Source organism: Petromyzon marinus, chromosome 11 (assembly GCF_048934315.1).
Source record: "Petromyzon marinus isolate PM22_M1 ecotype Great Lakes invasive population chromosome 11, UKy_Petmar_22M1.pri1.0, whole genome shotgun sequence".
Taxonomy (NCBI): domain Eukaryota; kingdom Metazoa; phylum Chordata; class Hyperoartia; order Petromyzontiformes; family Petromyzontidae; genus Petromyzon; species Petromyzon marinus.
Genome location: NC_133677.1, coordinates 12,175,293 through 12,190,263, shown reverse-complemented (window position 1 = coordinate 12,190,263; position 14,971 = coordinate 12,175,293). Strand labels below are relative to the sequence as shown.

The 14,971-nt window shown below is 48.3% G+C and overlaps 1 protein-coding gene across 3 annotated transcripts in view; it reads left to right on the top strand.

Annotated features, from left to right (window-relative positions):
* Nucleotides 1-2,229: 2,229 nt before the first annotated feature.
* LOC116941209 (dihydropyrimidinase-related protein 2-like) overlaps nt 2,230-14,971 on the top strand; it is a 54,903-nt gene continuing 42,161 nt past the window's right edge. For 2 of the 3 annotated variants that reach the window (XM_032952011.2, XM_032952009.2), the window contains exons 1-2: nt 2,230-2,580; nt 3,616-4,223. In XM_032952011.2, coding sequence (XP_032807902.1) covers nt 3,798-4,223 — 426 coding nt within the window. In that variant the 5' untranslated portion in view covers nt 2,230-2,580; nt 3,616-3,797. Of the gene's footprint in view, nt 2,581-2,854; nt 2,995-3,615; nt 4,224-14,971 lie in introns of those variants that run through there. The other variant, XM_032952010.2, reaches the window with a different exon arrangement.

The following is a 14,971-nucleotide window of genomic DNA, read 5'->3' as shown; positions in this document are numbered from 1 at the left end:
ACTCGCTCCACTGCTCACTGCTCAAGCGAAAGAGCACGTCTTGACCTTCGCATTCGCCATCTGGAAGTCGGCGTCTGCCATTATTAAAGTTAATCTCCGTGGGTTGTGCATTATCCCCATTGTGACTCGGACAGATCATTCTCAAGTCAAGCTACGATACAAATGTGTAAATATTTTCACAGGAAAGCCTCACTAAATCTGAAGAGTTTGTCTTCAGAAGGGTCCTCTTTGTGAACTTTTTATAGTTCGTTTATATAAGGGTTTAAAAAAGAGCCTTTTAATTGGATAACATACCTACTTACTGCACGGAATCCCACGCGCACCGCATTTCCGTACAGGTTTGTGTCTCATGCAATTCCCATCTCTCTATAATCCATCAGCCCCATCTCTTAAGTCGCTGGATTACAGACATGTGCCACAAAACCTGGACTATGAATGTATTAAATACCAATCACTAATGACGGTGGTAATTTAGTCCATATAGCGATCCCCAGCATGGGATGGTGGAATTTTCATCACCGGCCCAAGATTTCCAATGCAGATGAATGCTGCCCCAATATTCGTCTCGAGCAGGGAGATACTTTGATTTGATACATATATTATCAGACAGCTGTGCAGAAACCCACTTGTTCCAACAGGCAGTGTGTTGTAATGCGGTTGCCTGTTTGATGTTTAACACAGACATGCGTGCACTGGCTTTATCCCCGCGTGAGACATTCACTCACCCATCGCTATATCACAGGTGTTCAACCCTCGAACGAATGAGACCTACATTCGTGAATGGCTTAGGTTGCCACTGAGCCATTCATTATTTTATTTTTTGTTTGCACAAGATGGTAAGATGTGTCACAAAGCGCCTTAATGGCTCTAATGATATTAAAGTCTGAGATAATTCCATTAAATGTAGGATTAGCACTATATTCTCATGCTGAAAAAGTCAATCCCTTTCTGTTCTCACAATATATAAGAATATTCTTTGGGTCTTTCCGTAAAGTCACGTAGATAGGTTCAAATTAATAAAAAATATATATGAAACAAACAAAAACCTACGTTTCGATCCCAACACAATCGATCCTGATGACGATCGCTTGTGTTGTGATCGAAACGTCGTAGTTTTTTGTTTGTTTTATATTTATTTGTATTAATTTGAACCTATCTACGTGACCTAACCGAAAGACCCAAATAATATTAATTCCTGCAGTCACGAAAGCTTTAAGTCAAGATTTAATATATAAGAATTGCGGTGTCTGGGGATAATGGTTGTCTCAGAGCACGAAGCCAGCAACACTGAAACCCTGAGTTAGAATCTGGGTTTCAGTTGGCCAAGGTGAAGGAGCTTAACCCATATTCACGTGCAGCCAGCCGATTGTCCCAGTTCCATCAACAATGCCAGTATAACAATTCAACATATACAATTATTGTTTTCTTAGATAACACTTTATTATTTTAATACATATACTTATTGGCGCGCTGCAAACCATGACTCACAAATAAAACTTAGCGCTCTCTAGTGATGGGAGTGAGACCTATTGAGATGATATAAGGAGTTCTATGGCCCAGACGAAATATAATTTTCATCCTAATTAAGGTTTGCTGTTAGTTTTTTTGTTGAAGAAAATAACACCCACAGTATATATAGAGTTTACTTTTTGGTGATAAAATGCATATGTAGTATACAAACTAAACAATTAATAACTTGTCCTACACATAAAGGCTGTGGGAAAGCCTGGCGAGCGAGCACCGATTTCAAGCCAACACGGCGCAAGAGGAGCTGTTTGAGATCGGCATTCACACCCGGCCGTCTTTGTCTCTCCACTGCTGATACCCACACTGCCTCAAGGACAACACTCGCTTGGGATGATTCAACCCAAGAGAGTTTAGTCCTTTTGAGTCGCGCTATGCCCCAGGCCACCACGGTACCCAATAACACACACACACACACGCGCGCATATTCTTCCCAACTCGTGGGCTAGAGGCGTCAGTGGCTGCTGCTGCTGCCCCTCTGCTAGCGCGCGGGGGGGGGGGACGGGGGGGGTGCTGAACTGGACAGCTCCACCTCGACATCACGCCGTCAGCCACAGCGGGGCCGAGGGGGGCCAGCAGCAGCTGCTGCCACCCTCCCTGCAAGGCTCGGTTTATCACGGGTTACAATCGATATGTCAGACACGACTTGTTTATGCATGCACAGCACCCCTTACCCTGCCCCCCCCCCGAAACGCCAGACACACGTAGAGCGTACAGCTCCACACCAACCTCGCGTTTCCACGCCGCCGCACTCGCAAACGATACACGCAGACAGACACAAGCCCGCCCGTATTACATTTTTTTTCTCTCTCTCTCTAAATCATTACATTGTACTTTGTTGTAAGTCCGGGTGTGGTTTCAGCCGAGGCTGCTGCATTACACGCGGGTTTTTTATTTATTTATTTCCGAGCGAGAGGAGCCAGAGTTCAGTGGGACAGGCTGCTGCTGGTCGTGGTGGTGGTGGTTTGTGTGACGCGCACCCCCGTGGGTTGGAGAGCGGCTCTGTGTGTGTGTGTGCACACAGCAGCAGCAGCAGCACACACCCCGACCTCCACGGTATTGTACCGCGCGCATACTTCCATTTGCACACCATACAAGTACCGAATATCATACACATCCCTGTCCGTGTGTGCTTGCCACATGTATCTGTGTATACATACTACAATATATATGCGACACGTCTAGCACGGTTGATTACGTACGGTGCGAAACAAGTTCAACATCCATACATTGGCGCGTATACCTCCACACACGCTCACACCTCTCTTGGTGAACACACTGAACGCTGACCAGTGTGTGAGTGTACACACATAGACGCGCAGCCTTTGCGTACGGGTTTAGACATTGCAATGCGCGGGATATGCACATGTGGGTGCTTCTGTTCGTGATTGTGTTGCATGATACGCACTACGTTGAATGTCTTTCGCACCGTACGTCTATGCCGTGTGCACGTCGAAGCGAGATAATGCGGTAAGTGCACTTGGGAATGAATGATCGACGCCTGAGCGATGTGTGCGCTCCCGTGCATTGCTATTATATAGTCGTTGTATCCTGCGATAGCTGCTCGAGCATATACAGTACACACAGACACACACCGCATGTGTGGCCAGCCCTATGCACGTACCCATTGCTCGTTTGTGAGTGCAGCTATGGAATGCACATCGATCATATGTACGCATACATCGATCATATGTACGCACACGCATGCACGTACATACACACGCGCACGCGTGTGTATGTACGTGAACAAACAACGAACTTATACACGCGCGCAGACTCATGCATGTATGCACACACGCATACATGTACGCAAGCGCACACACACACACGTGCATACATGTATGTACACACACGTGCACAGACGCATGTATGTACACGCACACGTACGCATGTACACACGCGCACACACCAATGCATAAATGTACGCACGCACGCACACACGTGCGCGCGTGCACAGACGCACGTATGTACACACACACACACGTGGCCAGACGTGTGTGTACACACACGCGCGTGCATGTACTCACACGCACGCACGCACACGCACAGCCGCGCGCGCCGCCTGTGCTCAGAACCTCACTTCCCTTACAGCTCTCGCACAGCAGACAGTGCAGGCACGGCACAAGGACGGCAGGAAGCCAGCCAAAGCCATTCCCTTCAGCAGCAGCAGCAACAACAACGAGCAGAAGAAGATTAAGCGGAGAGACAAGCGAGGAGCAGCAGGAGGATAACGACCACTAACGACCAAGAGGAAGACCAAGTAAAGACGCACAATGGCAGCAGCCGCAGCAGGGAAAGGAGGAGGCGGCGGCGGTAAGGACGAGGAGCTGCCTGCCTACTTCGGCCGCCTGGGCTCCGGCAGCCCCAAGCCTCGGCAGAAGTACGGAGGCATGTTCTGCACGGTGGAGGGGGCGTACGAGAACAAGACCATAGACTTCGACTCGTACAGCGTGGGCCGACGATCGGCCGCGGAGACTCCGAACCGGTCCGAGACGCGCTCGCCGGCGTCCGGGAACTCCCCGCCGGGCAGCGTGAGCGGCGGGGAGTCGGCACCCGGCAATGGGGACGCGGAGAGCGGGGCACCGCTGCCCGGTCCACCCGGGGTCACCGGCACCACGACGAGCGGCAACGGCAACCCGCTCACGATCAGGGCGGCCACCGGCAAAGAGGCGCTGCAGAACAATGACGACGATGTGAAGGTGTGTGTGTGTTTAGATGAGTGTGTGTAGATGTGTGTGTTTGTAGATGAGTGTGTGTGTGTAGATGAGTGTGTGTGTGTAGATGTGTGTGTGTAGATGTGTGTGTGTGTAGATGTGTGTGTGTAGATGTGTGTGTAGATGTGTGTGTGTGTGTGTTTAGATGAGTGTGTGTAGATGTGTGTGTGTGTAGATGTGTGTGTGTGTAGATGAGTGTGTGTGTGTAGATGTGTGTGTGTAGATGAGTGTGTGTGTAGATGTGTGTGTGTAGATGAGTGTGTGTAGATGTGTGTGTGTAGATGAGTGTGTGTGTAGATGTGTGTGTGTAGATGTGTGTGTGTGTAGATGAGTGTGTGTGTGTAGATGTGTGTGTGTAGATGTGTGTGTGTAGATGAGTGTGTGTAGATGAGTGTGTGTGTGTAGATTGTGTGTAGATGTGTGTGTAGATGTGTGTGTTTAGATGAGTGTGTGTAGATGTGTATGTGTGTAGATGTGTGTGTGTGTGTAGATGAGTGTGTGTGTGTAGATGTGTGTGTGTAGATGAGTGTGTGTGTGTGTAGATGAGTGTGTGTGTGTGTAGATGTGTGTGTGTGTAGATGAGTGTGTGTGTGTAGATGTGTGTGTGTAGATGAGTGTGTGTGTAGATGTGTGTGTGTAGATGAGTGTGTGTAGATGTGTGTGTGTAGATGAGTGTGTGTGTAGATGTGTGTGTGTAGATGTGTGTGTGTGTAGATGAGTGTGTGTGTGTAGATGTGTGTGTGTAGATGTGTGTGTGTAGATGAGTGTGTGTAGATGAGTGTGTGTGTGTAGATTGTGTGTAGATGTGTGTGTAGATGTGTGTGTTTAGATGAGTGTGTGTAGATGTGTATGTGTGTAGATGTGTGTGTGTGTGTAGATGAGTGTGTGTGTGTAGATGTGTGTGTGTAGATGAGTGTGTGTGTGTGTAGATGAGTGTGTGTGTGTGTAGATGTGTGTGTGTAGATGAGTGTGTGTGTGTAGATGTGTGTGTGTAGATGAGTGTGTGTGTAGATGAGTGTGTGTGTGTAGATTGTGTGTAGATGTGTGTGTAGATGTGTGTGTGTAGATGTTTGTGTGTGTAGATGTGTGTGGGGAGCGGTAGTGTAGCGGTTAGCCCGCTGCGCTATGAACCTGGCGACCCGGGTTCGATTCCCGCTCACGGCCAACACCAGTGACGATTATCTGAACCGGTCCCGGGCCTCCCCTAGGTCGGCTCAGCCTCAAAATTTGTACCTGGTGCGGTGTGTAAACATAGCCACTTGGGAGACAAATGCGGTTGGACGTGGTGCTGGCCACCCACCCCCTCGTGTACCGTTCCGGCCTTCATAGGTGCTCGCTAACAGCACTTGCACCAACTGTCTGTTGGAGGCTATACGGGAGATTTTTGTCTTTGTTGTGCCTGTAGTGGGGAGCGGTAGTGCAGTGGTCAGCGTGTTGCGCTACGAACTCAATACCCCGAGTTCGATTCCGGACCATGACTAACATCGGTTTGCGAGTGAGATCTGAACTGGTTCTGATATCTGGGTCGACTCAGCCTTAAATGAGTATCTGATGCGGAAAACATGAGATGGCTGCTCACAACACTTGCAAAACATAACGTCTTAGGAGGAGTCTTTGTGTCTCTGTTTTGGCATGAACTTAGGTTGTCTGAACCTGTTACGGGCTTCCCTTTGCTCGACTCACACCTAGACGAGTCTGGTGCTGCATTGCATAAATATCCGCATTGGAGAGACAAAGGCGTTCGGGCGTGGTCCTGACTAAACCGCTGGTCTTAAGAGGTCCGTGCAAACAGCATTTCCCCTGTCTTTCTGAATATCCCGTGCGTGATCTGTGTGTTATCGTGAGTTACGTGTATTGTGGTTGTCGTGTTTTGTGTGTTGTGTCTTTTGTGTGTGTGAGTAGTGTGGTGTCGTTCTGTGCGAGTCGTATTGTGCCTCCGCATCTAAGTGTGTCACTGTGTCAATGTCCATGGAGTAGGCGCGCGCGCGTGTGTGTGTCTTTGTTATTGTGTCTGTGCGTTATTGTGTCTCGTGGTAGAGCGAAAGCATTGCCGTTCGCGTGTTACAAACCCGGCCACCTGAGTTCGAATCCTGGTCACGCCCAACATCAGCAACGATGATCTGAACCGGTCCTGGACCTCCCCTAGGTCGACTAAGCCTCAAATGAGGACCTGGTGCGATGTGTAAATATTGCCACGAGGGAGACAAAGGCGGCCGGTCGTGGTGCTGGCCACCCGCCCTCTCGTGTGCTGTGCCGGCCTTCATAGGTGCTCGCTAACAGCACTTGCCCCAAAATTATATTAAGGCTGTACGGGGGATCTTTGTCTTTGTTGTGCTATAAGCAGGTGCGTTGCCTTGTGTGTTATTGTATCTTACGCTGCGGTGTCACGTATTAGTTGGTGCCCTATGTTGTATCGCACTGTGTCAGTGTGTGAGTGGTTCGTGTGTGTTTGTGTGTGAATGGTTCATATTGTGCCTTTTCTTACACGCCGTGACATTCTTGCGTGGTATTTTGTGTATGTATACGGTAAAGTGTTTGTGTATGTGAATGTAGTTAGTGGTGCGTTTGTTAGTATACGTGTGCACGTTCACGCGAGCGTGTGTGTGCTGATTAGCGCAATGCGCCAGATCTCACTGGTCCAATATCACATTCCTGACCAGGCACAATGCAGAGAGGCCTGACCCTCACCTAGATCTCCTCGGCCTGAATAAGCACCGGATACATTTGGTCAACATTAATTTGGCATCCCACAAGCACTCGAGCGTTTGCACCGGATTTAATAGGTGCTCGCTAACAGAACACACGGCCCCGACATACTCGGCAAGCTGAATGAACATCTGTGCCCTGCGTGTGTAGTCATGTGTTGGTAAATGCGATTCTCCGAGTGCAATTGTGCATGAATCTGACCCGCTTTGTGCAGTGCATGCGCACTGTCGACAGATTATTGTATTGTGCATCTCCATATTTGAAACCGAGTCTGGCCAAAATTAACTCCTTGATAAGGGAGACACTCCCGAGATACATGCATGCCAGTCTTTGACGTGCACTCTGCAGCAGATGGCACGCGCCGATCGTCGTGGACCCGACTCCGTTTCTCACAGACGTGTTTGGTCGGATAATTATTTCTTCAACACACCGGTGGGCTAAAGTAGTGAACTATTTGTCCTTTGTAAACGTGACACTTTTTTACTGTTTGGCCGTGTCGGGTGGTGGAGGGTTACGACACATTTATTAATAACGCGATCTAACCCGAAAAACCTTTATTATGAATAATTATTTCATGTTGTGAGTGTGGTGTGTGTCTGCCGTTCACGACTTGCATAACGTGTGCAATGCATGGGTCAATGTATGGGTGTGTTCACGGCTGTGTGTTCATGGTTGTGTGTGTAGAACATGGCATTCAATTCCCGCTCACGGCCAACACCAGTGCCGTTTATCTGAGCCGGTCCTGGGTCTCCCCGAGGTCGACTCACCCTCAAATGAATAATATTTGGTGTGGTATGCAAACATCGCCACTGGGGAGACAAAGGCGGCCGGGCGTGGTCCTGGCCACCCACCGTCTCACGTGCCATGCTGGCCTTCATAGGTGCTCGCTAACAGCACTTGCCCCAACAGTGGGTTGAGACTATACGGGGGATCTTTGTCCTTGCGCGTGGCCTCAAGGTGCACCTAGCTTGGCACAATCGCTGTGGTGACATCACCGCCACTTAGTGGTTGTTGTTGGTGGTGATTCGTGGTTTGCTTCCGAGCCAATGAAAAACACAAAGTGGCAGCATTTGGCGTCTAACCTTGAACCACGTTTTATTCTGTGCCTCCCCATGATTGTGAGGTCAACATCAGCACGGGCAAGGTCATTAATGGTGGTGTGGCTTTGCGCTGCCACTCACTTCGCCGTGCCAGCTCATGTAGGCTGCGTGATAACGGCACTTGCCCCAGCAGCCTGTGAGGTAGAATATTGCCCCTTTTTTGTGTTTAATCGTCGTGTGTTCGGAAAAAGGGTGTGAGGCACGACCACTTTCATGTTGCATCGTTATGGATCTACCTTGACGCTAGTCTTCCCGTGTCCTTGCCAGGTGCACGACATTTGCATTCACTCCCTATAAACGTCGGTGCTTTGTTGACGACCCAGTACCCCCCCCACACACACACACCGTCTGCCACCCAGCCACACCAACGGCGCCCGATATTTTGTCTGTATATTATTCACTCCGAGTGAGGGTGCAAGAGCCTCGCGCTGCAGTAATCCTCTGCAGCTGAACAAATGTCTTTTTTTTTGCTGCTGCTGCTGCTGCTGCTGCAGACGTCGGTGATGCATGGTGGCACTATAAAATCACTGCAGTTGCCTTGCCCGTAGTATGGATGTGCCCTTGGTTACTAATAAGCACGCGCTGTAGACATCCTTGGAAGTGTATACGGTATATCGCAGCAATGGATTTTCGTTTTATTCCCCAGTCGTGGAAAAAAAGCAAACTTCAGCCATGAATATCAAATGTATGGTGATTAGCGCATCACATTTTATAATATCTTTGGTCCCAGGTTCAATATGTTGTCAGTGCACATAATGCAGTGACCCCCTTGCTAGGTAGACTCAGCCTAAAATGAGCACCTGAAGTAGTGATCAATATGTACTGAACATACACCCACACTCGTCTGCTGGTGCTGTACTTCATAGGTGTTCGCTAACAGTACACGTTGCACCAGTCCATGCAACCCAAAGGAGCATCTTTGTTACGCGTGTGCGTGTGTAATGTAATTGTCCATTTGTAAGTAAATAAATGGCAAAGATTAAAACGTTCGAAAAGAAACGTGGCATCCCAGGTGGTGAAATCGTGGCCATTTTACCCCCATAGTAAAAGTCGAATAGGTTCCTGGGAAATTGCTCAGGTTAACCGATTAGCTTTGGGAGGGCCCTCGTGGTCACGTGAACATTTAGACCATGTCCTCGTGTCCCCCGCATTGCAGGACCAAGCTGTGCATGCAATCGCGTTGCAGTGGAGCAGCGCACGTGACACAAAAGGCCTTTTCACGTGCAATTTGAATGTTTGTTGGATGCCTGGCACATTTATCTACGTCAGTATGTGTGCGTGTTGCATGCATGCGTGCGTGGGGAGTGGTGGGGCAGCGGTTAGCGCTGCTGCGCTACGAACCTGGCGACCGGAGTTTGATTCCTGCTCACGATCAATGACGTTGGCGAATATCTGAACTGGTCCCGGGCCTCCCCTAGGTCGAATCAGCCTCAAATGAGTACCTGGTGCGATGTAAAACATCCCCACTCGGGAGACAAAGGCGGCTGGGCATGGGGCTGGCCACCCACTCCTTTGTGTACCGTCCGGACCTTCGTAGGTGCTCGCCAACAGCACTTACCCCAAGTCTGCTAAAGGCTATATGGGAGGTCTTTGTCTTTGGATTTTTTTGTGTTACGTACATACATGTGTACATACATAACTTCGCGTGGTACACTTGTTTCACATTTACAAAAAGATGAGTTCACCGGGATGGGATGGACTTGCTTGGTTTGTGGGAAATCACGTGGCCCAGGCATTATCAAAAGCAGGCTTTGTTCCCCGTGCGGTAGCTCGAGAAAAACCAGTGGACAATATCGGATGACTTGGGAGGCATTGTGCTCATTATTCCCTTGCAATGGTCATGCGAACATGACCCTTCCTATCGCTGCCATTGTAACCATCTTTCCCTGTACATACCTTCATACTTAAGCAAAACATTTCGTGAAAAATTGTACACTTATTTTTTAAAAAAAAGTAAGTTAAAGGGCAGCCCTTCAGTGGCAGGAGGGCCTCCGACAACAGAGAGTCCAAGAGAGCTCCGTTAAAGGTAACTTGGTCTACTCTTCAACACTAACCAGACGTCTTAGAAGAGATGGAGTTGTCAGACTTTACCCCATCACACATGACCTGCTGATTGGCTACTGGGTGGACAAAGGCGAGGGGAGTCATGAAAAGTATCCATTGTTTCAACTGCCGTTCCGGGAGGTCGAACGTTGACTTCTGACATGCTGGCCCAGTGTGCAAACCATTACACCGTGACTGGAAACATTTATTTAAAGTGCCGCATTACATTTGAAAAAAAAATATTTCACGAGTATGAAAAACGAGCAGGGAAACCCCACATTTTTATATCAGAATCTGCATTTAGACTGAAAGAATCTGATGAGCTATGAAGCTCTTTTCCGCAGATGTTGAGGGCATTCTGACGATTTAATTCACAACAACGAGGTGGCCATTATAAAACCAAACGTGGCCGGCCAATGTTGCCTGAGGATGATCGCTAACCGTGGGCGACATTGGTCAACCCAGGAGCCACGACACGAGCGTGGAAGAGTGGCACGAGCGGTGGGCCTGTATCCAAGTTCGTGGCCCCACATGACCCAGAGAAGCATTCCCATATTGCGTTCTTCCGGACATTAACAGTCGCACTTAGCAAGTGCGACTCGCAGTGTGGGTTAATGCGTGCTCTAGATCGCCAAGTCCACACCACTCGCCGAACACCGAGAAGTCACCGAATGTGAAACAGGTTGTTAGGTATGGTCGTGTCCTCACATGGTCTCAGCCCGGCTAATAATGAGGGCACACACACACAGAAGAGAAAAAAAAACATTACACACATTTGCTTTTGATTTACTCTGCAGTATTTACAACGTTGACGTTTGAAAGAAGAAAAAAAAACCTCAGGAATGTCTCACTGCGTCATTTTTTTAGTGAGGAGATTTCTGCACGTGGTGTTAAGCTGGTTCCTTATTGAGAATTTATAGATCGGTTTATCCCGGCCCTGTTTGTGTAATGTGCCGTGTAAATCCTTCAATTTGCACACATTATGCAATTTAGAGAATTTATCATGGTCTCATGCTGGCACAGACCAATGCCATGCAATTCTGGGACTGTAAAATCACTGAATATCCACATAAATGTTTCGTGTTAATGATTGAAACACCCTGACAACGTCCGCCTCCCTCCTCCCACGCCCACGGCATCTGTGGAACCGACTCTTGCGTGGAGACTGGCCAATTTCACGCGTCGAACATCTCTCAGCTTCAGAGGTCTCTATGTATGGGTGTTGAACTTCTTTCGCAACGGACGGTAGCCGACCGTGGCAATCGGAGGCGCGGGTGGGAGGGCGACAAATTAAAACACAAAAAATCAAAGCAAAGTCTGCCCGTATACAGTGCAGAGACAAGTTGAGCAAATCTCCCACAAGTGGGCCCGATGAGACTGAATCTTGTCAGCGCTCGCCAGCTATACTGTAAGCCAGGCGTGAGCATGGATAATGTTTGGATGGGTGATCACCGTGCACTACAGGCGTTATAGGTTGTTGACCGCGGGGGTTGTGCGGTGGATAGCAGAGGGCATCTCAGAAAAAAATCCGCTGTTCTGCACTTCTACGAACCCGTGTCTATATGTTCAACACTCCACCGGACCGGTGCCGTTTGAGCCACTGCCTTTCGAGCCGAATGTAAAACAGGGCTAACTTTAAATCCGAGCTGCATGCTTCGTAATGCAATGCAATCATGGCCTGGGTGTGGCGGGGCACGCCTCTGTATTCCAGTTCTGCAGAGATGCGCCGGGTGGATCACTCGGATTTCATGAGCGACACTCCCAGCCTGCTGGGCTGTAATGTACCTACGGCAATGCAGTGCCGTCTAGAAAGTTGCTTACTGATTTTGTCTGCGCAGCTTTTGAACGTCATCCAAGCATATTCGTGGGATTTTGCCAGGCACTTCATTTCATCTTTGTTGTGCTTCGTACATGCAAAACATTAAGGAAATTACCAAACACCACGGCATAGGACCCCCATCTGAGGCATTAGGCCTTGCTGCATAAAGGTCTATGATTGTGTAGAGTCGTGCTTGGTGATTACAAACTCAGACGGAGACCAGGGTAGAATGTTCAGGGCTGCTTGCCGTTTATTCACACCGACATCCACACTGCTCTTCTGTCTCGCGTACCCCCCTACTCCCTGACTCTCGCCCTCTCTCCTGACTCCCTCGACCTTCGTCCGGGCTACCCCGTACTCATCCACTCGTAGCCTCCTTTGTCTCTCCGGCCCAGGAGCCTTTCTCCCTGCTACCTGGCTCCTCTCACTCTCGCTCTCACTCACTCCCCTTCCTCACTCTCCCCTCCCCTTCCGTCCAGGTTCCCCTTTTATCCCCTTAGCCCGGGCTCCTCCCTTTTACCTGGCTCTCCTCCTTCTACCTGGGCTCTTTCTACTCCTCACCCTCCTCTCTCTCTGCCTTCTGGTACTCCCCTTTCTGCTTGGACCCCTTCCCCCGGTTGCCCCTCGTCGGGTCCCCGCAGTTCTCCTCGACAATTGTTACGACTGCACCGTACTTGTGTTCTCAGTGTTGTTCTCTGCACGGATGGTTTAAGGGATTTTGACGTTCACATATTGTCACCATAAGCCACGACGAAGACTTCCACATGCTGACGCCAGGCCCCCCAATCGCCGGCTTCCGTTCTTGGCCGCCGTCGATTCCGTCTCTTGCTCGTTCCCACGTGTTGCCACTCGAGCAAACATACCCAGTCAAAGCACGCGTGCGCTTTTTCATAGCGGCGAATGCACCGAGGTTGTTCAGTTAATGGAATTCATTTCATCAGCTGGGATTCTGTTGAGATGCTTTCTCCCAGTTAGAGGTGGACAGCACGAGATCAATTATGTCATATTTACCAACACCCATGACATTTTTTTATTCATTTAACTTGTTAATATGTAATCTATTGTGTTATTTGGCACATTATGTAGAGTCCATGATTATGACGGGGAGGAGGGGTGATTTTATTTCACCTTGATAGTAGAAACAATGGGGCGCCACGGTGGCTATGAGATGTTAACAACCTCGCCTGATATACAGGAGGCCGTGGGTTCGATCCTGATCCTGACGTTTGCTGTATATTTGGAGTTTGCATCTCTCTCTCCCCGTGGTCGAGTGGATTTTTCTTCGGGTCCTCGGGTTTTCCTCTCCACACTTAGAAACACGCGTTTCGAGTATGTGGCTGATATAAATGTCCACACGACAAGCCACTGCATTGAGCTATCATTTGTGGCCAGGTCGCTTCTTAAAAAGAGCTGCATAGCTCAGTGGACCTTACCTGGTGACAATAAAATTGTTTAGCTTTAGTTTCATGTATAGTTGAAAGTCATTAATAAATAATCAGCCTTTCTCAGGGGGCACTTAGAAGAGTCTACTTGTCAATAAAGTGCTCATGAAAATGATATTGTAACCTGAAAAATTAAATTCGTATATCCTCCGACGTCTCAGTTGACCTTGCAACGTAGGTAGGATGTGCCAAACCCACTAATCTGCATGCCAGTCAATTCACATTATTATTATTATTGTGTAGACGCACATAATATCCTGTCTTGCGCAGACGCATGTAAGCAGCTCAATGTCCCATCGTCTGATATTAACACATCCTGACCACTGATTGCCCATAAATGTCACTGCTTAATAAATGTTGGTGTGTACTTTTTTTTTTACCAATGTGTAATTGATTTTAACACTTTTCCACATCGGGGGTCGGAATGAAATGTCTTTCCACGAAAGACAAAGCTCTTATCCTACGCAGCCTCGTAGACTGCCGGGACAAAGAGCTGTCCACAAGGACCATGTCCACGTGCTCGGTGTACAACCAATGGACAGAGGTTAATGTCCCCTGTCTTCCCTATTGGCGCAATCCCCATCTTGTCTCTCTCGCTCTCTCTAACGCTCTCCAAAGCCCCCCCTCCCTTAGCTGCCCTCATTTCCTAAGCATCATCAGTAGGGAATTCGGGGCAAGACCATTACAAGGAGTTTGTGAGGGTGGGGAGCGGTCTCTTGCCCGAACACTGTACTGTGGTCTAACACATGTGTGCAACACACACATAATACATATTTAATTTGCCATAATTCATCTTCTGAGAACATTTTTTCTGCTCACTTTCACAAAACTACTTCAACCCTGAAGCATCCCCACAGCTCGCTGTCACGATCATTATGTGTCTTCACTCAACGTTGATAATTATTTATGTGGACAAATAACATTTGCTCGTTTAGAGGTAATTGGATGCAGAGGTACAGCCAGTGTGGCTCTGATTGGGGCACCGCGGTGGTGAGATGTTAACTCTCTCGCCTGGAATACAAGAAGTCATGGGCTCGATCCTGACCCAGACGCCTGCTGTATATTTGGAGTTTGCATGTGCTCCCCCGTGGTAGAGTAAACTTTTCCTTCCACATTTATAAACATGAATTTAGAGTATTTGGCTGCTATACATTTCCACGTGATAAGCCACTTCGTTGAGCTATCATTTGTGACCAGACTGCTTCTGAAAAAAAGCTATATAGCTCAGTGGGCCTTACCTGGTAAATAAAATATTATCTGTATTTAGGTTACGTATAGATGTGGGGATAGGTTGATGGATTTCTGGACTTATCCTCATGCAACCATCATTGCCATGCATCACCACTCATTAAGTTATCGTTGAATGTTTTGTTAATACTCTTTGGTTCTTTCGGTAAAGTCACGTAGAAAGAAACAATAAATTACGTGACTTTACCGAAAGAGCCAAAGAGTAATTCTTGCAGTCACGAAAGCTCCAAATCAAGTTTGTTATGTTAATCTCATTTGCTCTCTAAAAATAATTATATTTATAAAACACCGAGATCGTCAAGGATCTCACAGCAATGCACAAGACACAGTAGACGCTCAGCATAACAACTCATTGAAAATAAACTAAGGAACATG